The sequence below is a fragment of the Gavia stellata genome, chromosome 4 (genome assembly GCF_030936135.1).
Source record: "Gavia stellata isolate bGavSte3 chromosome 4, bGavSte3.hap2, whole genome shotgun sequence".
Lineage (NCBI taxonomy): Eukaryota > Metazoa > Chordata > Aves > Gaviiformes > Gaviidae > Gavia > Gavia stellata.
Window position 1 is genome coordinate 84,869,462 of NC_082597.1, and position 22,595 is coordinate 84,892,056.

General features: G+C 48.5%; 1 protein-coding gene across 1 annotated transcript; it reads right to left on the bottom strand.

The window, feature by feature from the left end:
- Positions 1 to 5,549: 5,549 nt before the first annotated feature.
- NRIP2 (nuclear receptor interacting protein 2) lies at positions 5,550 to 22,273 on the bottom strand. Its single transcript, XM_009810304.2, has 6 exons — positions 22,043 to 22,273; positions 16,325 to 16,501; positions 10,036 to 10,118; positions 9,442 to 9,569; positions 6,515 to 6,567; positions 5,550 to 5,666 (listed from the first exon to the last, which is right to left on the bottom strand). The coding sequence occupies exons 1-6, from the start codon at positions 22,271 to 22,273 to the stop codon at positions 5,574 to 5,576; spliced, it is 765 nt and encodes a 254-aa protein (XP_009808606.1). The 3' UTR covers positions 5,550 to 5,573.
- Between the last annotated feature and the right edge of the window lie 322 nt (positions 22,274 to 22,595).

Sequence of the window (22,595 nt, forward strand, 5' to 3'; positions counted from 1 at the left end):
CAAATTTGTCACTTACCAGTGTGGAATAATGAATGATTTGCTTGGGGGAAGGTAAGGAGCATGCAAAGAAGGGTTCATGATGCAGAGAAGAGAGGGGCAGATGGGACTGCTGATTTTCACCTACTGTAGCACATTAATTCTCAGAGGAACCTGAACTATTGGTGATTTGAGAAATGAGGCATGTGAACCACAGAAAGTCTTCAGAAGGGCTGGAGGATGTTCTGAAGGTGAGCAAAAGCAGAGTTATCCCAAGACTGACACGTAAGAACAGCACCTGGTGAATTCCAAGAGCAGCTACTGTGCAAGTATTTGCGGGGCTGTAAGTGACAGGCACTAGTCAAAATAGAATTGTCAACTCAAAGTCATGCCAATTTTCTGTAGGATCCCGTCCAGCACCCTTTAAATCATTGGAAAGAGTCCTGTTGGCTTCAGTCTGATTTCGGGAAGACTCCTACTCACCTACACCCTCACCATAGCCAGAGCCCAGCTCCAAAAACAGACACCCACCAGTCATGGCTCTCACGCGGAAGTGGCCAGGACTGAAAAATGTTGGTGGCCCTCCCCTTCCCTTGGCAGTCCCTTCGCAGCCCCACCAACACTGGGGCTCTGCGTTTGGTGAGGATTAGGTGGAAGAGCAGAGCCCAGCTCCAAAATGTGCACCCAATTCTGCTCCCACACAGAAGTGGCCCTCATGTTCCCTTGGCAGCCACTTGTGGGCACCAGCAAAGCCTGGCAAAAGCTGTCGGACACTCCGGAAGGCAGCAGAGACCTGCCTGGCAAAAGCCCTGGGCTGCTCTGGAGGGAAGCAGGGTCCCTTCCCGGCTTCCGCAAAGCCTGGCTAAAGCTTTGGGGCGCTCTGGAGGGAAGCAAGGTCCCTTCCCGGCTTCCGCAAAGCCTGGCTAAAGTTTTGGGGCGCTCTGGAGGGAAGCAGGGTCCCTTCCCGGCTTCCGCAAAGCCTGGCTAAAGCTTTGGGGCGCTCTGGAGGGAAGCAAGGTCCCTTCCCGGCTTCCGCAAAGCCTGGCTAAAGTTTTGGGGCGCTCTGGAGGGAAGCAAGGTCCCTTCTCGGCTTCCGCAAAGCCTGGCTAAAGCTTTGGGGTGCTCTGGAGGGAAGCAGGGTCCCTTCCCAGCTTCCGCAAAGCCTGGCTAAAGCTTTGGGGTGCTCTGGAGGGAAGCAGGGCCCCTTGTGGGCACTGGCAAAAGCCATCAGATACTCTGGAATGTTAGGGTTAGTGTTAGGGTAAGAGATACGGTTAGGGGTATGGGATAGGGTAAGGGTTAGGGGTTAGGTTTAGGGGTTAGGGTTGGGTTAGCGCCATTAGGGTAAGGAGTTGGAGGTTACGGTTAGGATTAGGGCGTTAGGAGTTATGGTAAGAGTTAGGGATAGGGTCAGGATTAGATGTTAGGTATTAGTTTTAGGGTTAGGTTTTGGGGCTGGGGGTTAGAGTTAGCAGTTTAGGGTTAGGGTTTAGGTTTAGGGGCTAGGGATTAGGATTAGGGGTTAAGGTTTGAGTTAGGGGTTAGTGTTAGGGATAGGGTAAAGGTTAGGGTTACTGTTTAGGGTTAGGGGTTAGTGAGGTTTAGGGTTGGGGATATGGTTAGGGTTTAGTATCAGGAGTTACAGTTAACGTTAGGTTTAGGATTGGGGTTAGGTTTTGGAATTAGGTTTAGGGGGTTAGAATAAGTGGGTTACAGTTAGGTGATGAGTGTTAGGGAGTGTGCTGGTTTTGGCTAGGATAAAGTTAATTTTCATCATACTAGCTTGTATGGGGCTGTGTTTTGGATTTGTGCTGAAAACAGTGTTGATAATACAGGGAAGTTTTAGTTATTGCTGAGCAGTGCTTACACACAGTCAAGGCCTTTTCTGCTTCTCACACCACCCCACCAGCGAGTGGGCTGGGGGTGCACGGGAAGTTGGGAGGGGACACAGCCGGGACAGCTGACCCCAACTCACCAAAGGGATATTCCATACCATATGACATCATGCTCAGTATATAAAGCCGGGGGAGGAAGAAGGAAGGGGGGGACATTTGGAGTAATGGCGTTTGTCTTCCCGAGCAACCGCTACACGTGATAGAGCCCTGCTTCCCTGCAGATAGCTGAACACCTGCCTGCCGACGGGAAGTGGTGAATGAATTCCTTCTTTTGCTTTGCTTCTCCACGCGGTTTTTGCTCTACCTATTAAACTGTCTTTATCTCAGCCCACGAGTTTTCTCACTTTCACTCTTCTGATTCTCTCCCCAATCCCACCTGGGGGGGAGTGAGCGGCTGTGTGGTGCTTAGCTGCCAGCTGGGCTTAAACCACGACAGGGAGTTAGGGTCGGGGTTAGGGTTAGGGAGTTAGGGTCAGGGTTAGGGCTTAGGATTAGCACTAATGTTTAGTGTTAGGGTGGGTTCTGTGGTTATTTTTTATGTTAAGGTTTAGGGTTAGGTTTAGCTTAGGGTTGGGGTTAGCAGTTAGGCTTAGGGGTTATGTTAAGGGTTAGAGGTGAGGGATATGGTAGGGGTTAGGGATAAGGTTAGGTTTAAGGGTTTGAGATAGGGTTATGGTTGGGGGTGTGGGTTAGGATTCGGGTCTTTGGGTTAGGGTTAGGTTTAAGGGTTATGGTTTGGGTTAGGGGGTAGAGTTAGGGTCAGGGTAGTGTTAGGATTTAGGGCTGGGTTTAGGCTTTATAGGTTTGTCTTAGGGGTAGGGTTAGATGTTTATTTTAGGTTTGGGGTTAGGGTTAGTGATAGGGTTAGCATTAGGGTTAGGTGGTTAGGGTTTAGGGTTAGGATCTAGAGGTATCATTCGATTTAGGATTTGGGATTACAGTTAGGGTTACGAGGTTAGAGTTTGGGGGATAGGGGGTTAGATTTAGGTGGTTTGGTTGATGGTTAACTTTCAGGGTTAGGGGCTAGGCGTTAGGACTAGGTCAGGGTTAGGGGTTAGGTTTCATGTTAAAGTTTAGGGTTAGGGGCAGATTTAGGGTTTGGGTAAGGGGTTAGAGGTTAGGGTTGGAGATTAGGGTTAGGTTTTGGGCTTAGGGTTTATAGTTAGTGTTATGTTTAGGATTAGGTTTACAGTTTGGTGTTTGAGTTAGGGGGTTGAGGGGTAAATTTAGGGGGTTAGGGTTTAGGGTTAGGGTTTAGGGTTAGGGATAGCATTAAGGGTTAGGGTTAGGTTTAGAGGTTAGGGCGTTTTTGGGGGGTTAAGTTTAGGATTAGGATTTAGGGTTAGGGTTACTTTTAGGGGTTAGATTTAGGGTCAGGTTTGGGGTTAGGGTTTGGGTTAGGGCTAGAGTTAGAATTAATATTTAGGGTTAGGACTTAGGGTTTGGGTTTTTTTTAAAATTGATCATAAAAGTTAATGAATAATAAGAGATGTAATGGAGATGGTATCTGTCAGCTCTAGCAGATTATCTGCCATTGTTCCACATGCCATTTTTAGGGGGCAACGAGATTTGGAAGCTAGGTGGATTGCTGCACATAGGAACAGGTGTTTCATCGATCACAAGATTTTTTCAGCAGAGTTGACCCAGGTACAACGTAGATTCCAGCTGAATCACAGAATCACTAAGGTTGGAAAAGACCTGTAAGTTCATCAAGTCCAACCATCAACCCAACACCACCATGCCCATTAAACCATGTCCCGCAGTGCCACGTCCACACGTTCCTTGAACACCTCCAGGGATGGTGACTCCACCACCTCCCTGACACACAGGATGGTTTAGTACAAGTCTGAACCGTCATTAAGGACCCCTGGGTTTGAGAACCCAATCAGGCATGCAGGTGATACAAATCCAGGAGGAATTACTGGTACTTTGGAAGACAGGCTCATGGAGTAGACATGGGTCCTGACATAAATGAGAGAACTGTTGGTGGCATTCAGGAGATTCATGGAAAGCAGTTCATGCAGCCACAAATAATCAGATGCACGAGTAGAAGAATGGCAAAGAAGCAAAGGAACAGATCAGAAGCTGCAAGATATGATGACTAACAATAAAAGTCACTAGCCTGATGTGGCTTGTAGGAGGAGCAGATGCCAGTCACACCAACTAACACTGGTAAGTGCATCACAAATCGTATCAGCCAGGCTGTAACTCTGCTGTCCTTAGCATGTGTTAAACTACAGAATACAGCATCTGATTTGGGAAAGAACAAACAGAAAAAAAGGCAAAAATGCATACATAAGTTCTTTGAGAAGCACAACAGAAACAATGAGCGGTTTGATAAAAAAGGAAGGGAGCCAGCAGTGTTTAATCCAGGAAGACGGGCAAAATGGGGATGTCATGACATTCTAAGGGTGGTCAAAGGGACATTGTGCAGAGTTTGGATAATGAATCAGTAGTCATGAGGCATGGAACAAGCCCTGATCTGGTGCATCTTTCCTAGAGCTAGTAAAGAATAGACTATGTATTTATCATACAGCTATGCTCTGTTAAAAAATTTAAAAAATTAAAACCCCCAACAATTAAGTAAGTGACTTAATAATCATCCTGGTCTTCCCAGATGAGTTCACAGTTCTCTGACCTGAGCTGATACTGCAAGGAAGTCTAGTTCTTGTTTCATGCAGGAGTAGCAAAGTTGATGGGCTGTGAGACGCCAGGACTCAAGGCTGGTAATGTATCTGTGTCCAATCACTAGATTTCAAGTTGAAAGAGAGGAGCTGACAGAGCAGAAGACTCTGGGTGCTATAATTCATCGCAGCATTTAAACTGAGTGGCAGGATCTCTGATGATGCAGCAGAGGTGATAGGAATGTAGCTCTAGCAGCTGGAGTGCAGAGAGGAGAGGCCTGGTCAGAAGAACAGGGTGTGCAAGTCTGTTACTACATATAACACCAAGAGATGATAAGCATTGCCATTCATACAACATAGCTTAGTGGCCAAGGATGCCGTGGCAAAGCCCAAGCCCCTGTGAGTGTCCACTCTGCTATAGGCATCTACGCTCAGCATTTCTGCAAATGTTTCTTAGAGTTAAGAACTCTGAAAGTGTTCTTGCTGCAAGGTTTTTCCAAGAAAATGCTTCTGTTCTGCTCTGAGCCAGCAAAAAGTAACAAAATCCAGCTTCCCAGAGCACAGGTGAGGGGACTGGCCACAGAGCCATTCCCACAAAGAAAGGGGAGTGGAGTCCGCTCACATCAAGGCAAAGAGAAGGGAAAAGTTCATGGCAATCTTTGGAGGCTTTTGGAGAAAAGTGCTGTCCTCCTGTCCTCAGAACAACTGGAGATTGTTCACAGAGACTCTCTTGTCTCATGAACAGAGGGTATTGTAAAAATAAGTCATTAAAAGGGTAGAGAGAATTTAGTACAGAAGCAGAAACTGGAGTGACTCGGGACAGATAGCTAGAAAAACAAGAACAAAATGCCCACTCGGCACGTGGGGACAAGCAAGAGGGTCCACTGAAAGGAGGGATGTCTCTCAAGATGAGGCACTCCCAGCAACAACAGCTTCCAGCACCCATTTGCCTTTTTCTCACTCCCCAGTGAATGCCTCAGCCTAGAACTCAGCAAGGTTAGGGGCATGTGAGCCTCACCCTCATCTCTCTCTCACGGCAGCAAGTCTCCTCAGCCCCAGACACGGGCAATGCAGCCAGTCACTGACCAGGCTCTTCAGAGGCATGTAGAAAAGGCAGCTCTTGACTCAGTGCTTTAAATCTCAGGACTCCTTCCTCCAAGTCAATGCAACACTAAAGAAGGAGAGAGCCAGTTACTTGCTGGACATTTCAGATAGCAAATTTCATGGTGTCTGTGACTGGGGAAAACCGGTAAAACCATCAGACAACCCCACTTTGGGTTTGTAGAGAGTTTACAGTTCCCCTCCCTGTCCCCCCATGCTGCCTCCTTGCTCCTATTCCCTTCACTAGATTCCTCTTGAAACCCTTCCCAGGGCCATTCCCCTCCCTTCTCCCTGTGACTCCCTCTGAGGTGATGTCCTCACATCGCTCAGCCGTTCAGCCCAATGCTTTTCCTGTTTTATGAGTCTGACATGTGGCTACAAATATTCCGATAGGCAGGAGCAAGCTTGCTGCAGCCACATTCTGAGCCACCCAGGAGCCAGGCTCAGCAGAGCACTAACCCCCAGCTGAGCTGACAACGGGAGAGGACCCTTTCCACCCATGTCCAGCTAGTGTTGGGCGCTGAATGGGATCATACAGTTTCATTTGGCTCAAAGCAAGGGCAGAGCGTGTTCACATCTGCCTTCAAAAGGCAACACAGGTAGAAGTCGTGACATGGTGTGCCTTGCCTTTTCTAGTCTCCTCTTCCGTTTCCTCTTCCTGTTTGCAACTTGTATGGTCAGGAACACAAAGAATGGGAGATGTGATAGTATCCTATTGGGTGATTCCTTTCCTAAAACCTTTAAGGAGGACTGGAAAGGAACCAGTGACTCAGAGCATACTGCAGCCAGTCAGGCAGCTGTACAGCAAGCATCGTAAGTGGCACTCTGGAATACCCAGCTGCAAGTATTTCTGATGCAGCAACCAAATCTCAGAGAACCTGAGAGGAGCCCTGCAATAAGCAAGAAGCTGTTCCTTACCTTGAGAGACAACAGAGTCTGGAGACCAATGCAAAACTCCAGCATTTCATCATCTGAGAATAGAGAAGAGACTGATCAGGCTCAAGAGTATATATACTGCTCCTCTAAAGAAAGCGTGTCTCTCCTGTAAGAGGATATGCAATATGAGAGCATCTGGTTCATAAAGTTATATGGTTATGGTCTATTCAGTATAAAGTAAATAACAGATAACAAGGTAAGTGATGAATTAAACACACAAATGTTAACAAGCAGGTGGTAACAGTGATAATAACAAAGACCATCACTCTTCTGCCATTGACTGATGAGCCATACTTAGGCACGTCCCTGAAGAGGGTCCAAATGAACTTTGTAGCTGATAAGAGGAGGGAACCATGATTATCATGAGTATTATGAGATATTTGAGGGGGTTTGTGGGATTGTTTGAAACTTACTATGAAATTTCAGAAGAAGGGGCTTGTGGGATCATGTAAAACTTACTATGGGCAGTGTAGGGGAAGGGCCAAAGGCAGGAGAAGGCAAGCAGCAGGGTGGATCAGGGAAGAACCAGCATGGAAAAATGGAGAGGAGGGAGGATAAGGGGGCCCGTCACATGCAAGCAGGCTGTTGGTCAGTTCACTTGCCTGACTGAACCCTGTGCCTGGTGGCTACAATCTATCTGATCTTCTCATTAAATAATTTTATTAAGTAATTTTTTTCTGTGTAACCTCTCTATCCTACATGTGACTGCTGCAAGTCTTAAGTGTCAACAAGTGTAGAAGATGCCACGGGTTAAAGGGCAAATGGCTTGAGATGTCAGCAACCGGAGGCACTGGCATGCAAGAGAGGTGCCAGTAACTGAAGGGACCACAGGCTCATAGATCTGTGTCAGCAACTGGAGAAGGGGACGTAGCTCACAGGTGCCAGCAACTAGAGAGACCAGTGTGCAAGAGAAGTCTGGGTGCCAGTAACTGGGGAAGGAGCACAGGCCATAGGGCTCATACACCTGGGTGCCAGCAACTGCAGGGACTGCAATGTGTGCTGCAAGGTCTAAGTTCCAGTAACTGGAGAAGGACTACGGGTCACAGAGCTCGTAGGTCAAGGTGCCAGCAACTGGAGAGATCAGCATGCAAGAGAGCTCTGGGTACCAGCCCTGACCGAGGTCACAGGGGCCTTAGGTTTATAAGCCAGCAACTGGAGAGGACAGGGCATACATGCAAGAGGTCTAAATGCCACTAACTAGAAAGACTTGGGTGTGTTTATATCTCCCCAGTGAATTTCATCCTATATGCTTGTGGTTTTGTTACATAATTTGCTAGCAAACTTCAATCTGGTCTAGTCAGTGAGTAGGAGGAAACCTGCATCTGGAAAGACTCAAGGTCTGGGTCAGTGGCTAGGTAAAGGGCCCAGGGTCCAGGCATGGGTATAAGGCAGACCTAGAAGCTGTGCTGTTATTTGAAGACTCTGTGAATACAAGCGTGTTTGTGAATCTAGAGACTGAGGATGTATGAGCTTCTGCTACTGAACTTCAATCCCGATCGGCCAGAGAAGAGGAGCAGGACTGGGCTATCTGTGCTGGTGTTTGTGTGAGTGCTGGTAAAGGCACTGCTCTATGTGTGGTAATCTGTGTGGCTGGCCTTGCCTGTGTCCTCTCTCTATGTGCCTCTCTTGAATGTACGTTCAGCCTTGCTACTGTCTGAACCTGTCACTAAGAACACGCATGGGACTGGGCGAGAGCAACCTCCTGGGTCTTAGAGTCATCATCTGGACTTCAATGGCAGAGAGGAGGAATTCCCAGGTCCTGGAGTCTGCAGGATTCAGCAGCCACCAGTAACATCATTAGCACTTCCCATGTCTCCTGGATGCCTGCTTGCCCTGTAACCAGTGGCTGTATTTTATAACTTATTTATAACCACATAAGCAAGAGCAATGTGCGCATAGGGAGATGTAAGGCACAGATGTAGCAATTCTGCTCCTTCCAGGCAGCCATTTCTACATCCCAGCAAAATGGATACGTGCTACTGGGCTAAATCCACCTGTGCTGGTGCTAATACAGTCTCCCCATGAAGGGCAAGAACAAGTAGAGGGGAAACCAGGGAAGAAGAGTGAGCTGGAGAGTATGGAAGAGGAGGAAGCTCTTTCTAGATGACTAGGAAAGTGAGAAGAATGGACATGAAAAAAGGGAGCAAGGGAGGCCTTGGAAGATGAATAGCAATCATCAAAGGTGAGGAGACAGATAAAGGCAAGAGGGTAAAGATGGAAGACTAATAGGGAGAAAGAACAGGGGGGGAAAAGATGACTAAGTTCTTTTCAGCATATGCACAGCTTGATGTAAATGCAGCACATGCAGCCTCTCTGCTCTTTTCTGGGCGTGCTCCAGTGCCTGTTGACTTCACCTCGTCTCCTGTGGCTCCTTCCTTCAAAGGGTCCTGCCTCAGGACACTGAGGGAGACTCAGCGCTCTGGGGCTACCAGGTTCTTCCAGGGTGCTCCCTGCGGCCGAGGCAGATGAGTACACAGAGAAACACTCTGGGGAGTAAGCTGTACCCTCTGACAGTTTCTCTGATGACTTCCATCCAGCCAAAGACACAAGTGCCCATTCAATAGGAGAACATAGGGCACCAGAGGACTAATCGAGCAATCTGGATAATTTTACGAAAGGTCCATTTTAGAAGGAAATGAGAATTTTCCACTTCCTGTGTTAAGACCAAAAATCATCTCATTTGTCCCCACTTTCAACATCTTCTGTCTTCTCTGTACTCTTCCTATGCCCTTTGCCTTTGGTTACATTGAAGGTATTCACAGCGCATAATGATCTTGGCCAGCAGTGGAGGTGACCACATCACCAACCTCCTACCGCATTACACTTTTCCCAGAAATCCTTTTAAATGCCCTTGACAGGGCAAGAGGGACACAGGAAAACTGGGGGAGAGGAGGGGCTGGCACTCTCACCTACAACCAGTGCTGAACACAGCACTCTCTCCTGGCCAAATTGCAACTCCATATGTTCTACTCGGCCAACAACGCTGGGGATGGGAAGAGAGAGGTCTCCACAGTCCATGGCAGACACTTCTTCCAGCCTGTGGGACACAAGAGGTGTTATTGCCTCAAGTGGAGGAAGAGGAGGAAAAAAAGGACTTCTCACTGACGGCAGTACTTCTTGGTCTCATTGGGAACAGGCCCACAAGAGGAGGAATCTCTTTCATACAGCATGTCTGGAGGCAGATTCCACAAGCAAAACCATAAGGTGCTGTCCATTTGGGTTCCTCACCGCTGAGGCTAACCATCAGCTGGGCAGCTTTGCCCTGCAGTACACACAGACAGAATGAAACAGCTCTGCCTCCTAGTCTGGGGTCTGCACACAACTTTGCCAGTGCTCCTGATGCCTTTGCCCTGTAGCCCACCCTCTGCATCTTCTCCTAAGCATCCATGTTCACATGCAAAGCTGCTAGTAATTATCACTGGCGCTGGGAATCAAGAGTGCCTACGTTCTTGTCATAGGTTTTCTTTCAGCCACCCCTCCTTCTCTACTGTGCAAAGACTTACCCCAGCTGGTTTAAACAGCTCTTGGAGATGAGATTTGGTAGACACCCAGTGTTAACAGTCGCTTTCAATACCTGACCTTGGCACTAGAAAAAACAACAACAGATAATTACTGTGGGCTCAAAATTGGCATACCCACTCCTCCAACAGTGTGACAATCCCTTAGACCTTCCTTAGCAATGCAGCCAAATACGTGGTGTTTTAGGCAGTAGTCAGAAGGCAGGAGACTCATCCAAGACAATGGTGGTCTCCCCAGTGCTCTGCAAACCTCTGCCAAAGGCTTCTCTTTGAATTTCTCTTTTTTTATTTGTATTTGATTGCCCAGACACTTATCTGTTATTAGCAGCTTCAACTTAGCAGTATTGCAGTCAAAAGATACATAACTAGTGAATTTGTTCAGAAAACCCACATGGACTTTATTAGCAGAGCAATAATTGATATGACAAAAGCTTCTAAAGGAATATAAACATGTGCTACAGCCTTTGTAGGTTCCCTCTCTCCATTTCTTCTGGTGTCACAGGGAACAATGTTCCAGGGCTAGACGTCTGCTCTCAGTTGAACAGCTTCCAGAGGCAGAAGTCTGTGGGAGAAGGAGGAGCACCCGGAACAAGCATCCCTGAGAAAAGCTTGAATTTAAGGCAGTTCCCCAGATAACTGACACATCCAAGTGACTCGTGAATCCAAGAAACAACTTAATCAAGAGGCGTCTATTTTGTGTGGGGCTTACAGTATGTTCCTAGACAGCTCTTTAAGGAAATATGACATGAACACTACAACTACAATATTCATGGCTGGTGTCAACTAGCAAAGGAAGAGACTGGATGTCCTGCACCCAAGTCACCGCTGCATCATCTTACTGGAACATTCCCCAGTGCCTCGCCCACTTCATTTCTTCACCCCTTTGCATTTGAAAGGGAAGAGGAGATGTGGTTGCCATCTGTTTTCTGTCCCCTCTGCACAGAGGTCCTTAATGGCAGGCCAGAGGTGCTGAAGTAACAGCAGGTCTCATATATGGTAGAGGTCTGAAAAAATAGGGTTGTCAAGGACATCAGTAAGAGTTATGTTCAGAAAAAAAAGGAGGAACAGGACTTAGTAAAGGAACTGGAAAAGATGGAGTAACTGCCATCTACAAAATATGGCTTGCACCTACCTATAGTGCCTAACCATATCCATTCTTGACGGTCTAGTTCTTCAAGGCTCTGTCTTGCACCAACACCCAAAAAAAACCCCAACCACAAAGTTTCCCTTCTGGGAGGCTCATTTTCCTCCTCCTATCATTCGTACTTTTCCTGTGATTCCTTCTCTTCCATCCACTATGGCACTTGGTGCCATAAGCCACTCAGAAGCAGCAACAGACCTCCCACAGCTCCTCTACCCTTATGCTTGGTCCTGATGGGCTTAAATGCTTTGAACACCTTAAGCAGATCGGCAGGACCATCAGGGACTCAGTGCAGCACCAGTAGGGTCAGGAAAATGTCTCCATTTCCTGATTTCTTAACTACATCTGTTTATGATTATTACATGGGTTAGACATCACAGAAAGCTACATCCAGTATTTCCAAGATTTCATTTTCAAAAATGTGCTATTTGTGAGTTATTATAAAGAGAAAGAAGAAAACACCTCCTGTGAGAAATACTGGAATGTTGCAAACAGACACAACACCAATAGTAGCTTGAGTGCTAATTGCACTCAAGGCAACCTCAGAGAGCGTATGCTGGAAACTTCAAGTCTGTTGTCTTGGAGCTCTTCCTCTGGTCTAAACTGCATCTGCAGTACACGAGTGTAGAACATTTCATCATTCTGAACATTTTGATACACCACATTTCTAGCATGGCCATTTGGTTGAGAAATTCTCAAGAACTGCAAGACCACTGGAGCTAGAGATCTCAACCTATTCTGTTTTACAGAGTTCACCAAGAATCATGTAAAAGTCATATATGTATATATGATGTATATTTAAATAACATCAGTGGTTTTAGAAGGATGAGTATTCACCATGTGTGGCCTCATCCAGGAACAAGGAGAGCAGTGCTCACACAGTATCTACACAGAAAATATGCACAGATACGTATTTTCAACAGCTCCTGATTTGGTATTATAATTTTTCTTCTTTAATGTAAAAAAGCATGTTTTATTCATAAAGAATTGTGTCCAGTCAATTAACAGTCCCACGTGACTGCAAACACTTGTGACTTCTTACAACACCCAAGAGAGGCATATAATGCTGAATACTTTAGGGAAGCCAAAGCAAAGACAGATCTCACAAACTTCTAGCTGCCAGCACTGTGCCTTCCCCATTACACCACGTGCTTCTCCCAGGCTCAGCCACACTGGCATCTACATTCAAAACAAGGCTGCTCTTCAGCACATGGTATGGAAATTGCCACAGAGCTACAAAGTCACAGGTTGGGAGACCACAATACTTAACCGACCTGGTACCAGCTGGAAGATTCATGAAACAGAGTCAGAGCACAGAGAAACCAGCCCCCAGAGGCTCTCTCTGAAGTTCTTTGCACATTCATACTGGAACATTCCCCCAGCTCCTTCACAAATGAGCAGTCCCGTTTTACTGTGGAGCAGCTTGAACTGCCGTCCCGTGGTAATACAGATCACACATGACAAAGCTGGTAGGAGACCCAGCTGGGCTGCTGCCTGTTCCCAGAATGCACACCCATTCTTTTGCCCTTCGTTCCTGCATGTCTCCTGCCTCTTGGCACAGATCTGCTTTAAGCAAGTGGGGGAGCATGCTAGAGCCTCACAGAAGGGGAAGAGCTGAGAAGCTCTCCGTTTAGAAGCTCCTAACTTTGGCAATACTTCTGCTTGTTCAAGAAAAAACATCACCGCCATAGCTCCAGGCTGCCTGGCGTGTCAAATTTAAACTTTCAGGACTAGGAGTAGTGCCTACCCATAGACGTCCCCAAGGCCAGCTGGAGAGATCCTGCCTTACCTCATGACAACAGCGGCTTGTGGCAAAATCTGGTATTACAAAGTCCAGGCTTCTAGAGAGAAAACAGCCTGGAAATGGACTGGACCCAGAGGACAGTCCCTTACCCCTGCTCATGGCAGGGGGATTGGAACTAGGTGATCTTTAAGATCCCTTCCAACCCAAACTATTCTATGATTCTATGACAAAATGCCTCCCTTTCTGCTTTTAGAGCTTTTTAATGTCTGCGCTGTCTGGTCCCCATTGACACATCAGCCCTGCCTGGAAGGGTTGTGGCCAAGATAAGCAAGGCCACAAGGCAAGAGGCAAAATAAAGCACAAAGTGCAGATATGTGCTAAGCAACTCCCTCCTCACCCTCTGTACTGTGCTTCATAGAAGAGGCTTCCCTGTGCCTCCTCACTACCTAAGCGGGTGTATTAGCCATGAGTGTCAGGTCAGGTATGCTACCACATCTGTCCAGCTGAACCAGCTCTTCCCCATTAACAGACATGGATTCTACTGGGAAAGAGTTAACCAGCCCTGTGGCTCGCAGAGGCCAACTGGTCATTGCCCAGCTACAGAAAAGGCACCGTATCCGCTCTTCAGAAATGCAAGATCTGGAGTATGGATAGCAATTGCTAAGGAATCACTTTGGGAGCAGGCAGACCTGAGATGCATGAGCTGTTAGCATTGTTGTGATAATAAAACTAAACTGTATCACTAGGCAGACTCTCAGAGTTTTGTTTCAGAGCAGGCTGGGAAAGTTGCAAGTTAGAAACTTGCTGGGATATAACAGGACAGTAGTTATTCTGTAGAAAACAACATTTAATCTCATTCAGTGGTAAAAAGCCCTGCACAGCTATCAGCTCCAGCAGCCTCAGAAAAGCTGTCCACCTTCCAATTATATTACTGTTTGCCCAGAGAACTCAGCAGGAGCCTGGGGAGAGTCCTTGGTCCAGCATACCACAAATACAGTGAAGATTAGGTAAGGGGTACACGGGCAGCTGATGAGCGCTGCAAGCCTTCTTGGCCTAAGAGGGCTTTCAATTACATTACTCTCATCTCTGCCTCAGAATTTTCAGTCTGTTGCTACCAGCCACCATTAGTCTTTATCTAAAGGTCAATTATGGGCATTTCCAAGAAAGAGAAAGAGGGGAGGGGAATCAGCAAGGATCACCGTTTATAAAGAGCTTTGTTTTCTGAAATAATGTCCGTTCCAAAGTCAAGAAGCTGCTTTAACCAACCAAGGCTGATTAATCCCAGGTTGCTTTGGCACAGAGGAAATGCAGCCTTGGACAGGAGTGGAATCTTTCAGCATCTATTTCCAAGTCAATGAGAGACAAGCCCCACTACAAAAAATAACAGCGTGCTTTTATGACGCAGGTGCCCATCATGGCAAGCTTTCTGAAGTGCTTTGCAAAAACTGCCACAAAAAGGGGCAATTCTGCTGAAGTACCATGTGAGCAGCCCACCCAAGTAAATCAGAGTGCGAGTGACTCTGCAGTACTATTATAGACTGGGTCTGTCTCTGATCTCTGAAACTTAAAAAGGCCTTAAGCACAGGGCAACTATAACCTGTTGGAGGGAAAACGCTTACTGCCTGAATCTCCCTGTGTCACGGAACTCTACATATATTCAGCTTTATTTCCTACTCAAGTTCAGTTACTAGTCAGGTGATGCATTTGTTACCACTGTGAAATTTTCAGCACGCTCCCCTGAGTGTAAATGGAAACTTCATGCTGGTAGATGATCTTTTCTTGGGAGCTGCTCTGAGAGAGAAGAGACTTCACTGGGGTTGTGTTCCATTTCTAATAAAAACTACCCCGTAGTCAAACAGTTCTCCAAAAGGTACCAGCTCACCCCTCTGGTTAAAATGAACTGGCAGTGCTAATTCTTGTCGTAGATCTGTGACTTACAGGGGAGGCTTTCTGAAGTTCACAAATGTGAACGTGAAAAGCAGCGAGACTAAAAAGAAGGGGAGGAGAGCTTCCCCTCCTTCAACGTAAGAAGATTAAGCGTGACAAAGAGTGACTGGCTCTTAAGAAGGGCAGAAAAAGAGAGAAATGCCTGTGCAGAAGGTACTGAGTTCAGGGAGAGTTAAATGCAGCATTAGACCTATTTCCTTGACTGTGATGTTCATTAACCTTCCTCCCTGAAGGAAAAGGTAATGTGTGTGACAGCTGGGGTACAGTCCATTAGAAACACAAAAGGGGAACGAGTAGTGGACTCTGATGCCGAGTTAGCTACTGCGCCTGGGATGTGATACCTATGCCTGTCCTTGTTTCTATGTGCCTGGCCAAAAAAAACCCCTTTATCATTGTGTTTCCTCTTACAGAACAATACAGAGTGGTGATTAAAAAAAAAGAAACACCTTCATGTGCTCGAAAAAAGACTCCTATTTGGAGAAATTACACTGAGAGCCATTCAGCCTACTGCTCTGTTTTCCCAAGTATGGTTACATTAACCTAGTTGCATCAGAGCCTAAAATCCAGGGTAAGCAATGCCTAACTGCAGCAGAAAAGGCTGGAAAACAAACCAGACAGTGGCTTTGCGTAGCCCTGAGACACCTGATCTGAACATTTCAGAAACTTGCTACCAGGCTGTGTTCATATGATAATTGTGCCAACTGAGCTTTCAAAGGTGTATATGTTTTTCCTGGAAGTGTAGACTTTATACTCTAACATGTGAGATATTCTTTAGGACAGATAGCTGAAATAAACACAGCTTTAAAATGGATTTTGTATAGCAGGTCTATATCTTGGTGAGTCTCGTATCTGCATATTACTGAACAGCTCTAACCGTGCAGACCTCTTTCATGGGGCACAGCTTTTGGATGTGCTTTCTTACCTACAGGGGCCAGGGAGGAGTGTGTTCTGCTGTATAGGAGGTTGTAAGAAGAAAAGGGAGCTAAAAATACTGCTTCCATCAAGAAATGCAACAGCACAGTTAGCTACTTTCTTAGGAGGTCCTTTGACACCTGAGAGAATCAGACCAGACTGGATGCAGCAAGTGTAAATCAATGAGGGGCACCTGTCTTAAAGTGATAAGGAGACATTCCTTGATTCTCTACGCAGTTATGAAACACCTCATATCATGGGAAAGCTGGCCTCCAGAGGAAGGAGATGTGATTAAGGTAATTTATCTTCAAATATGGACAACTAGAATGCACGTGGCAAAAAGGCTTTCCTCTGTCTGTTGGAAGAACTGAATCCAAACTCTAGGAGAAGCCGTGGGGGAAATCTGCTCTCTCTGGCTGCAGCTGGCTTTGCAATTAATAACTCAGCGTGGCCCTTGGGAGTGGGGCAGCTGGAACTTATTGAGCATTTGCCATTACTGTGAAATCAGCACCACCACGTTGTTGCCTTACCTGGCACTGTATTAGCAGGGGTGAAGTTTCTTTTCTCCTGTCCTCTCCCTTTTCCATCTTTTCATCCTGGTCTTTTGCCAGCGGAGATTGAACCCATGCAGACTGAACCCTGGTCTCTCCCCGCAGCTTGTTCAGATTGCCTTCCAAGAGGCGCCGCTGGACCACGCTATGTGGCTGCTGTCTCCATCACAAAGAAAGAGAAATCCCAGCTAAGTATGGAGCTAAGGACAAGGACATTTGCTCGCCCAGGGAAGCAGATTGCAAACGCTTGACCCAACTGATCATCCTGATGAAAGACAGGCTTATCCCAAAAAACTTTCTTTAAATCCCAAGATTTTTTCTATAGCCACTAAGGTGATGTTAAAGTGTTGGGCTGTCTGTGACAGGCAGGTCTCCAGGATGCAACTGTTGGAGGAGAACATGCCTGATGCATGCTCTCCCCACACATACCTGTTCCTTCAGCTAAACATACACTCGGCAGTCTCATGCCTGTTTTGTACTGCAATACACTACCTGGTGCGTGTGTGCTGACATCCGAGCAGGCACACTCACACCTTCTAACATGAGAGGGGATGGGAAAGCAGCATGCGCGTGATGTACGTGTGGGTAAGAAGGCAGGACTCCAGAAATTTTAGGTGCACAAGCAATTATTTGTAGTGAAGCGGGAAGCTTTCCCTGCATAGGAAACTAAAACTAGCTCCTATTGTTCTTTGGAGTCTGTCTCTGCTCCCCTCCATCAGAAGTTATACTATTTTGACTCCCTTCCTAGTTGGGGGAGCGTCTGTGAAGCCCTATGCTGTTCACAGCTAGAACGGAGTGCCATCAACCAGATCAACAGCTGAAGGAACTATCATCTCATGTATCTCATTCATATCTCATGTGTCGCGTATTCCTATCTCATTCTTATCTCCTTTCTTCTGGGTGGGAGAAGGGGAGGTGCACCAAAAGGGAAGAAAAATTGTGAAAACCTTCTTGTCCCAACATTGCATACACACAGAGGAGAGTGTTGCTTTGGAAAGAAAGCTCTCTTTGTCATTGGGTTGATGCTCTGGTTTTAGCCCGGTGTTGATCCAGTGCCTCCAGTCCCTGCACAGCTACTGAATCAACAACGGGCAGCATCGTTGAAGCAGGCCTGTCGGCTTTGTCCTTTCTCCAGGTACTCGGCCCCGTGGCCCTTCGCCAGGAGAGCAGCTGCTCAGAGCTGACAATAGCGTTCTCAGTAACAACTGCCTCTGTGAAGAAAGGCAATGAATCTAAAGGGGCTAATGTGCTACAGCATAAACCGTTGCTTTTATCTTTCTCAAAAAAAAAAATTATGAAAGCAACTTCCAGATGGTGCAGCAGTTTGATGTAGGATCTTATCAGTGTGCGGGCCAAACATCTCAATTAGACCACAGAATCACAGAATCACAGAATCATTAAGGTTGGAAAAGACCTGTAAGATCACCAAGTCCAGCCACCAACCCAACCCCACCATGCCCACTAAACCATGTCCCACAGTGCCACGTCCACACGTTCCTTGAACACCTGCCGATGAGTTGGGCTGTATTAACCCTGCAGGGTGGGTGTGTTTCCGACTAGCTTGGTCAGAGGGCTGAGGCCGGGAACGCGTGTAAATGGCGACTCGAAGCACACTGACTTGTCAGTTTTGCCCAATGATTGGAGCGGGAGAGCTGTTACTGGCTCTTTGGTTGCACTCAGCATTGCTCTTCGCAAGGTGCCGAGTCCCTCGTGCCTCTCTCCCTGTCACTCAAGGGGCGAGAGTCAGATCATTCACGTGCTGCATGAGAGACACTGCAGTAGTTGAAAAAGTGAGGAAAAAATATCCCTCTGTTCCTGGTCTTTTCCCAGCCTGCTGTGCAGCCCCACAGCACAGCTGGCTGTTGTGCTCCACTCCCTAAATACTCCGAGCACAGTGCCAGTTCGGCTGCCAGCTAACATCTGGGCCATGGGAAAAGGGCAGGGAACCGACAGCAGGTCTCCAAATTCCCATCCTCCCTCCCGTCTCCCCTCACAATCTGGCATGCAAAGGACCTTTCCCTCTCCCCGCAACCTTTCCCACAGAAAGAGCAGGCCCTTTGCAGCTGCCACCTCTGTCTCCTTATTGTCGCTCGGGCTGGGAAGAGGCCAAGCACTGATGGGCAATAGCTGAGCTTTGGGACTCTGGAGGCATCTGATTCAAGAGCAGACTCCCGCACCCTCCCTGTCTTCCGTCTCGCCAGTGAGACGGAGAAGTGGAGACCGTTGTCTCTCCAGTATGGAGAAGAGGAGGCTGAGGGGAGACCTCATCGCTCTCTACAGCTCCCTGAAAGGGGGTTGTGGGGAGGTGGGTGTTGGTCTCTTCTCCCAAGTGATAGGACAAGAGGAAATGGCCTCAAGTTGCACCAGGGGAGGTTTAGGCTGGATATTAGGAAAAATGTCTTTACTGGGAGAGTGGTGAGACACTGGAAGAGGCTGCCCAGGGAGGTGGTGGAGTCACCATCCCTGGAGGTGTTCAAGGAACGTGTGGATGTGGCACTGCGGGATGTGGTTTAGTGGGCACGGTGGTGTTGAGTTGATGGTTGGACTTGATGATCTTACAGGTCTTTTCCAACCTTAGTGATTCTGTGATTCTGTGTGATTCTTGGGCTGGAAAGAAATGAGATGAAGGGGATGGTGAGGGAGGACCTGTGGCCAGCAGCTGGAAGGGAGGCCCTCTCAGGACTCTTAGAAGGGTCAGAGTGGCTTCCCAGTGCAACTCATCAGGTTCAGGCTCTCCAGTGTGAAATCTCAAGGCCTTGCTATGACTAGTGAAGTGGTATGAGCTGGGGATCTTGGTTTTTGGGAGGGGAGAAGCCAGATCTTCAGACCTTCTCGGTACTTTCAGAATATTTTAGCTCACGCAACTACTTTTTTTTTTTTTTTCATTTTAAAAAAAAAAAGTGTCATGCTTGTAGCTGGTATAAAGCTGGAAATGTGAGGACTCCACTGAGATGTATAATTACTTATTGTTGGAGATGTGATGGGCGCATCAGATCACAGACACTGCTGGATGCATTGTGTTAGATGAATGCACACCCAGAATACACAGAAAAGAGTGGCAAAAAGGAACAGCCTGACTTTGACTGGATAAGAAACATGTAGGTTTTTTAAACGACATGGGGCCTTGCTCTAATTTTAGGACATGCGGGGCTGCCACAGCTGGAGTCTCTGGCACTGTCAGTGGGGACATGTTTTGGGGAATTAATTAAACCCTCCTCCCAGTGTAAGTGCTATAGGACTCTGCGGTCTTTTGCAGTCTCTCCAAGATCAACCTCTCCAGCGCTTCCTGCTGCTGCTTTGTTTTCAGCCCTGCATTCCTGTCCTCCAGGAGGGAGCCAGATCAATTTAGGAGACATGGATGGAGATTTGTATGGGGCTGGAGGAGTGTCTGAAAGTGTATTTTGGACTCTAATTTGCAGCCCCCAAAACATCACAGCGATATCACAGTGGCCCATCAAGTTGCAGAGACTGCTGAATTGCCCTCGGAAATCTAAGGTCTGGTTCGTCTCTTGCTCCAAGGTAAACCAGAAACGGAGGTAGTGCAGCTACCGTGTTGATCCCAGGTATGGCACTGTGTGCAAAATTTGCACGGGTGCCACACTAGTTTGTGCCTTCTAACACCAGTGCAAAATTTCCGTGGCGGAAAAGATGCTGTGCTTTATTCACTTTGTGGTAAAAGCGTTTCAGCCATCCTGTTATGGACCAAACACAAACTGTGCGGTGGTTTTGAGTGACCAAACGCTGTCTGCATGAGAGGAAGTCTCTTGCCTAGGATGGTTAATTTGACCAGGAGAGCTGCTCATGGCAAGCGATTCGGACACGGCCTGTCTCGCTAGAGCAAGCATTTGGGGCTTCGGGGTGCCAGCCTCTGGAGGCTGAGACCCACCGGTACTGTGCGGGATGCTGACAGAGGCCTCTGGCTGGCACCGGGGTTGTCGTTTTGGGGTGTGGTGTGAGAGGAGTCAATGCCAAAGCGAAGCAGGTAGGCACGTTTCACTCGGCCTTCGCGGCTGGGCTCAGCAAACCCGCACTGAAAGACTCGGAAGTGGCTCCTCCCCGTTCCCTGCCAAAAGCTGTGCAAGGAAGAGCCCAGGGCTGTGTCTGGCTGTGCCCTCCTGAGGCGATGTCTCAGCTGCAATGCTGCAGGGCGTGAAGGGCCGGTGCCAGCCTGCCCGTGCTGCCAGCCTGAACCTGAACGGGGCCCTCCCGGCTCTCGTGTGGCCGGACCTCCTTCCCCACGGGGAGGAGAGGCCCTGGTCCTTGCTAACACAACACTTAAGTGACTCCCAGCTTGTACTTCAGACAGCGACCGTGTCCAGGGCCAGAGGGACACTTCTAGACCAGTCCCTGCTGAAAGCCCTGTGTGCGGCTGTGAAGGGCTGGCAGAGCATGAGGCGACAGCTCAGGGTGACTTTGAGGAGCCACCCTTGACCCTGCCGAGCCAGCGACTCTCAGCAGCAGCCGAGGCGGCTGCGGGAAGGGTGGCGGGAGCAGGAGGGTGCACCGGCATGGGAACGTGGCACTGACCCCTCGTCTGCGTGCGGCCGAGCCGCTGCACCCAAAGGTTTCAGCAAGGGGGATAGCTTCCATTCCAGCCCAGTGCCTGGGACCCTGCCCGTCCCGCACGCCTGCGCCCCTGTGCGCAGCAGTGCCTCGCTGCCGGCAGCCATGGGACCTGCCGTGGGAGCCGGGAAACGACCGGAGGAGATACACAGGCACGAGCATCTGTGGTGTTGCTGCAATGGTCTGAGGACACAGAGGGAAGCACAGGCTGCAGGGGGGGGCAAGATCTTTCATGACACCCACAGGCACAGCTGGAATAAGCAGTTGTGTCCAGATCACTGGCCAGACCCAAGCCCTCTTTTGGGAAAATGGTTTAGACCTCCGCATCCTTGAGTCGTTAAACTCCACAGCGGAGAGAAGTTAGACAGCAAAACTGCCAGAGCAAGGGGGAGATGCGTGCAGTTATGCCAGCAAAGAGATCCCGTGGGAAACTGCTCCCTGCCTTGGGGAAGTCCCTCCAGACCATAGACTGCCCAGGCTTCTGGCACAGATCCCCTCCCTCATGCCTCCTGCTCCACGTCTCCACCAGGAGACACCCACAGGCCTCGCTCCCGTGTGCCTCCTCCCCAGAGGTGTAACCCACGGGTGCTGGCCGCTGCAGCTGCCTGCGTGCCCGGCTAGCGGTCCTGCCCTGTGCTTGCCCCTCCGGGAATCTAAAGAGCAGGGGGAAAGAGAATAATGCAAAAAGGTGACAAGGTCAAACATAGGCCTCTCGGAGTGCCTTGAATGGTGCTTCTCTCCCTGCTGAGTCCAGGAAGGAGTCTGCTTTTGAGCCGGATCATGCAGGAATACATGGGGGCTTGCAGAGACATCCCACATGGAAACATACATGTCAGATGAACATATTTATGTACCGGGTGAGTGGAAAGTTGAATCCCGGGGAGTCCTTCCAGTCCATATCTGCCTGCCTCTGCGAGGAGTTTGGTCCCTACGGGCAGGCATGGGAAGATGGATGCAAAAAAAAATGGGCAATTCATTCTCTCCCCTCACCCTGACCGGCTCCTGGATTATGCTGAAGGGGAGTTTCACCTTTGCTGAACCCATGGACCTTTCACAAAGCCTGGCAGCAGTTCCCAGCTGGGATGAAGGCTGTTAGGAGGAACCCCCACCCAAACAGGGTCCCACTGGACTCACCAGATCCTTGGAGGTGCCAAGCCTTGTCAAGCCGTCCAGGGGCAGCAGGTCAGCAGAGTCCTTGTGCACAAACTGGGTGGCCTGTTTAAGGCGTCTCTTCTGTTGCAGAATAGCTTTGTTCCTCAGCTCCACCTCACGCTCCTGTGGCTCCAGGTCAGGAGTACCCTCACTCTGCTTTTCCTCCCCGTCTCCTTGCCCCAGTGGCAGGGAGCAGCTCTTCCTTGTGCTCATGGTGAAGATTCAGACAGAACAGGTCCTTCTTGGTATGCTGGGGTGTTCCCTGCACTCCTCTCCCGGTGTTTGCCCTCTCGAGGCTGACTCAGTCTCTGAGCTCCTTTCCCTTCCCCACAGCTCTCCTTCGCTCCCTTTCTCTGCCTTTCTTCTGGCTCTCTTAGTTATAACTCACCCATCTCTGAAGTGTCTCTGTGCCTTTTTCTCCCTCTGTCCTCCCCACTCCCCCCGTGTCCCTCTGTTCCCCACTTCTTCCTCTCCCTCTCTTCTCCTGCCCTGACTGCAGCTCTGCCTCCTCCAGTCGGTGGGTCCCTGTCGTAAC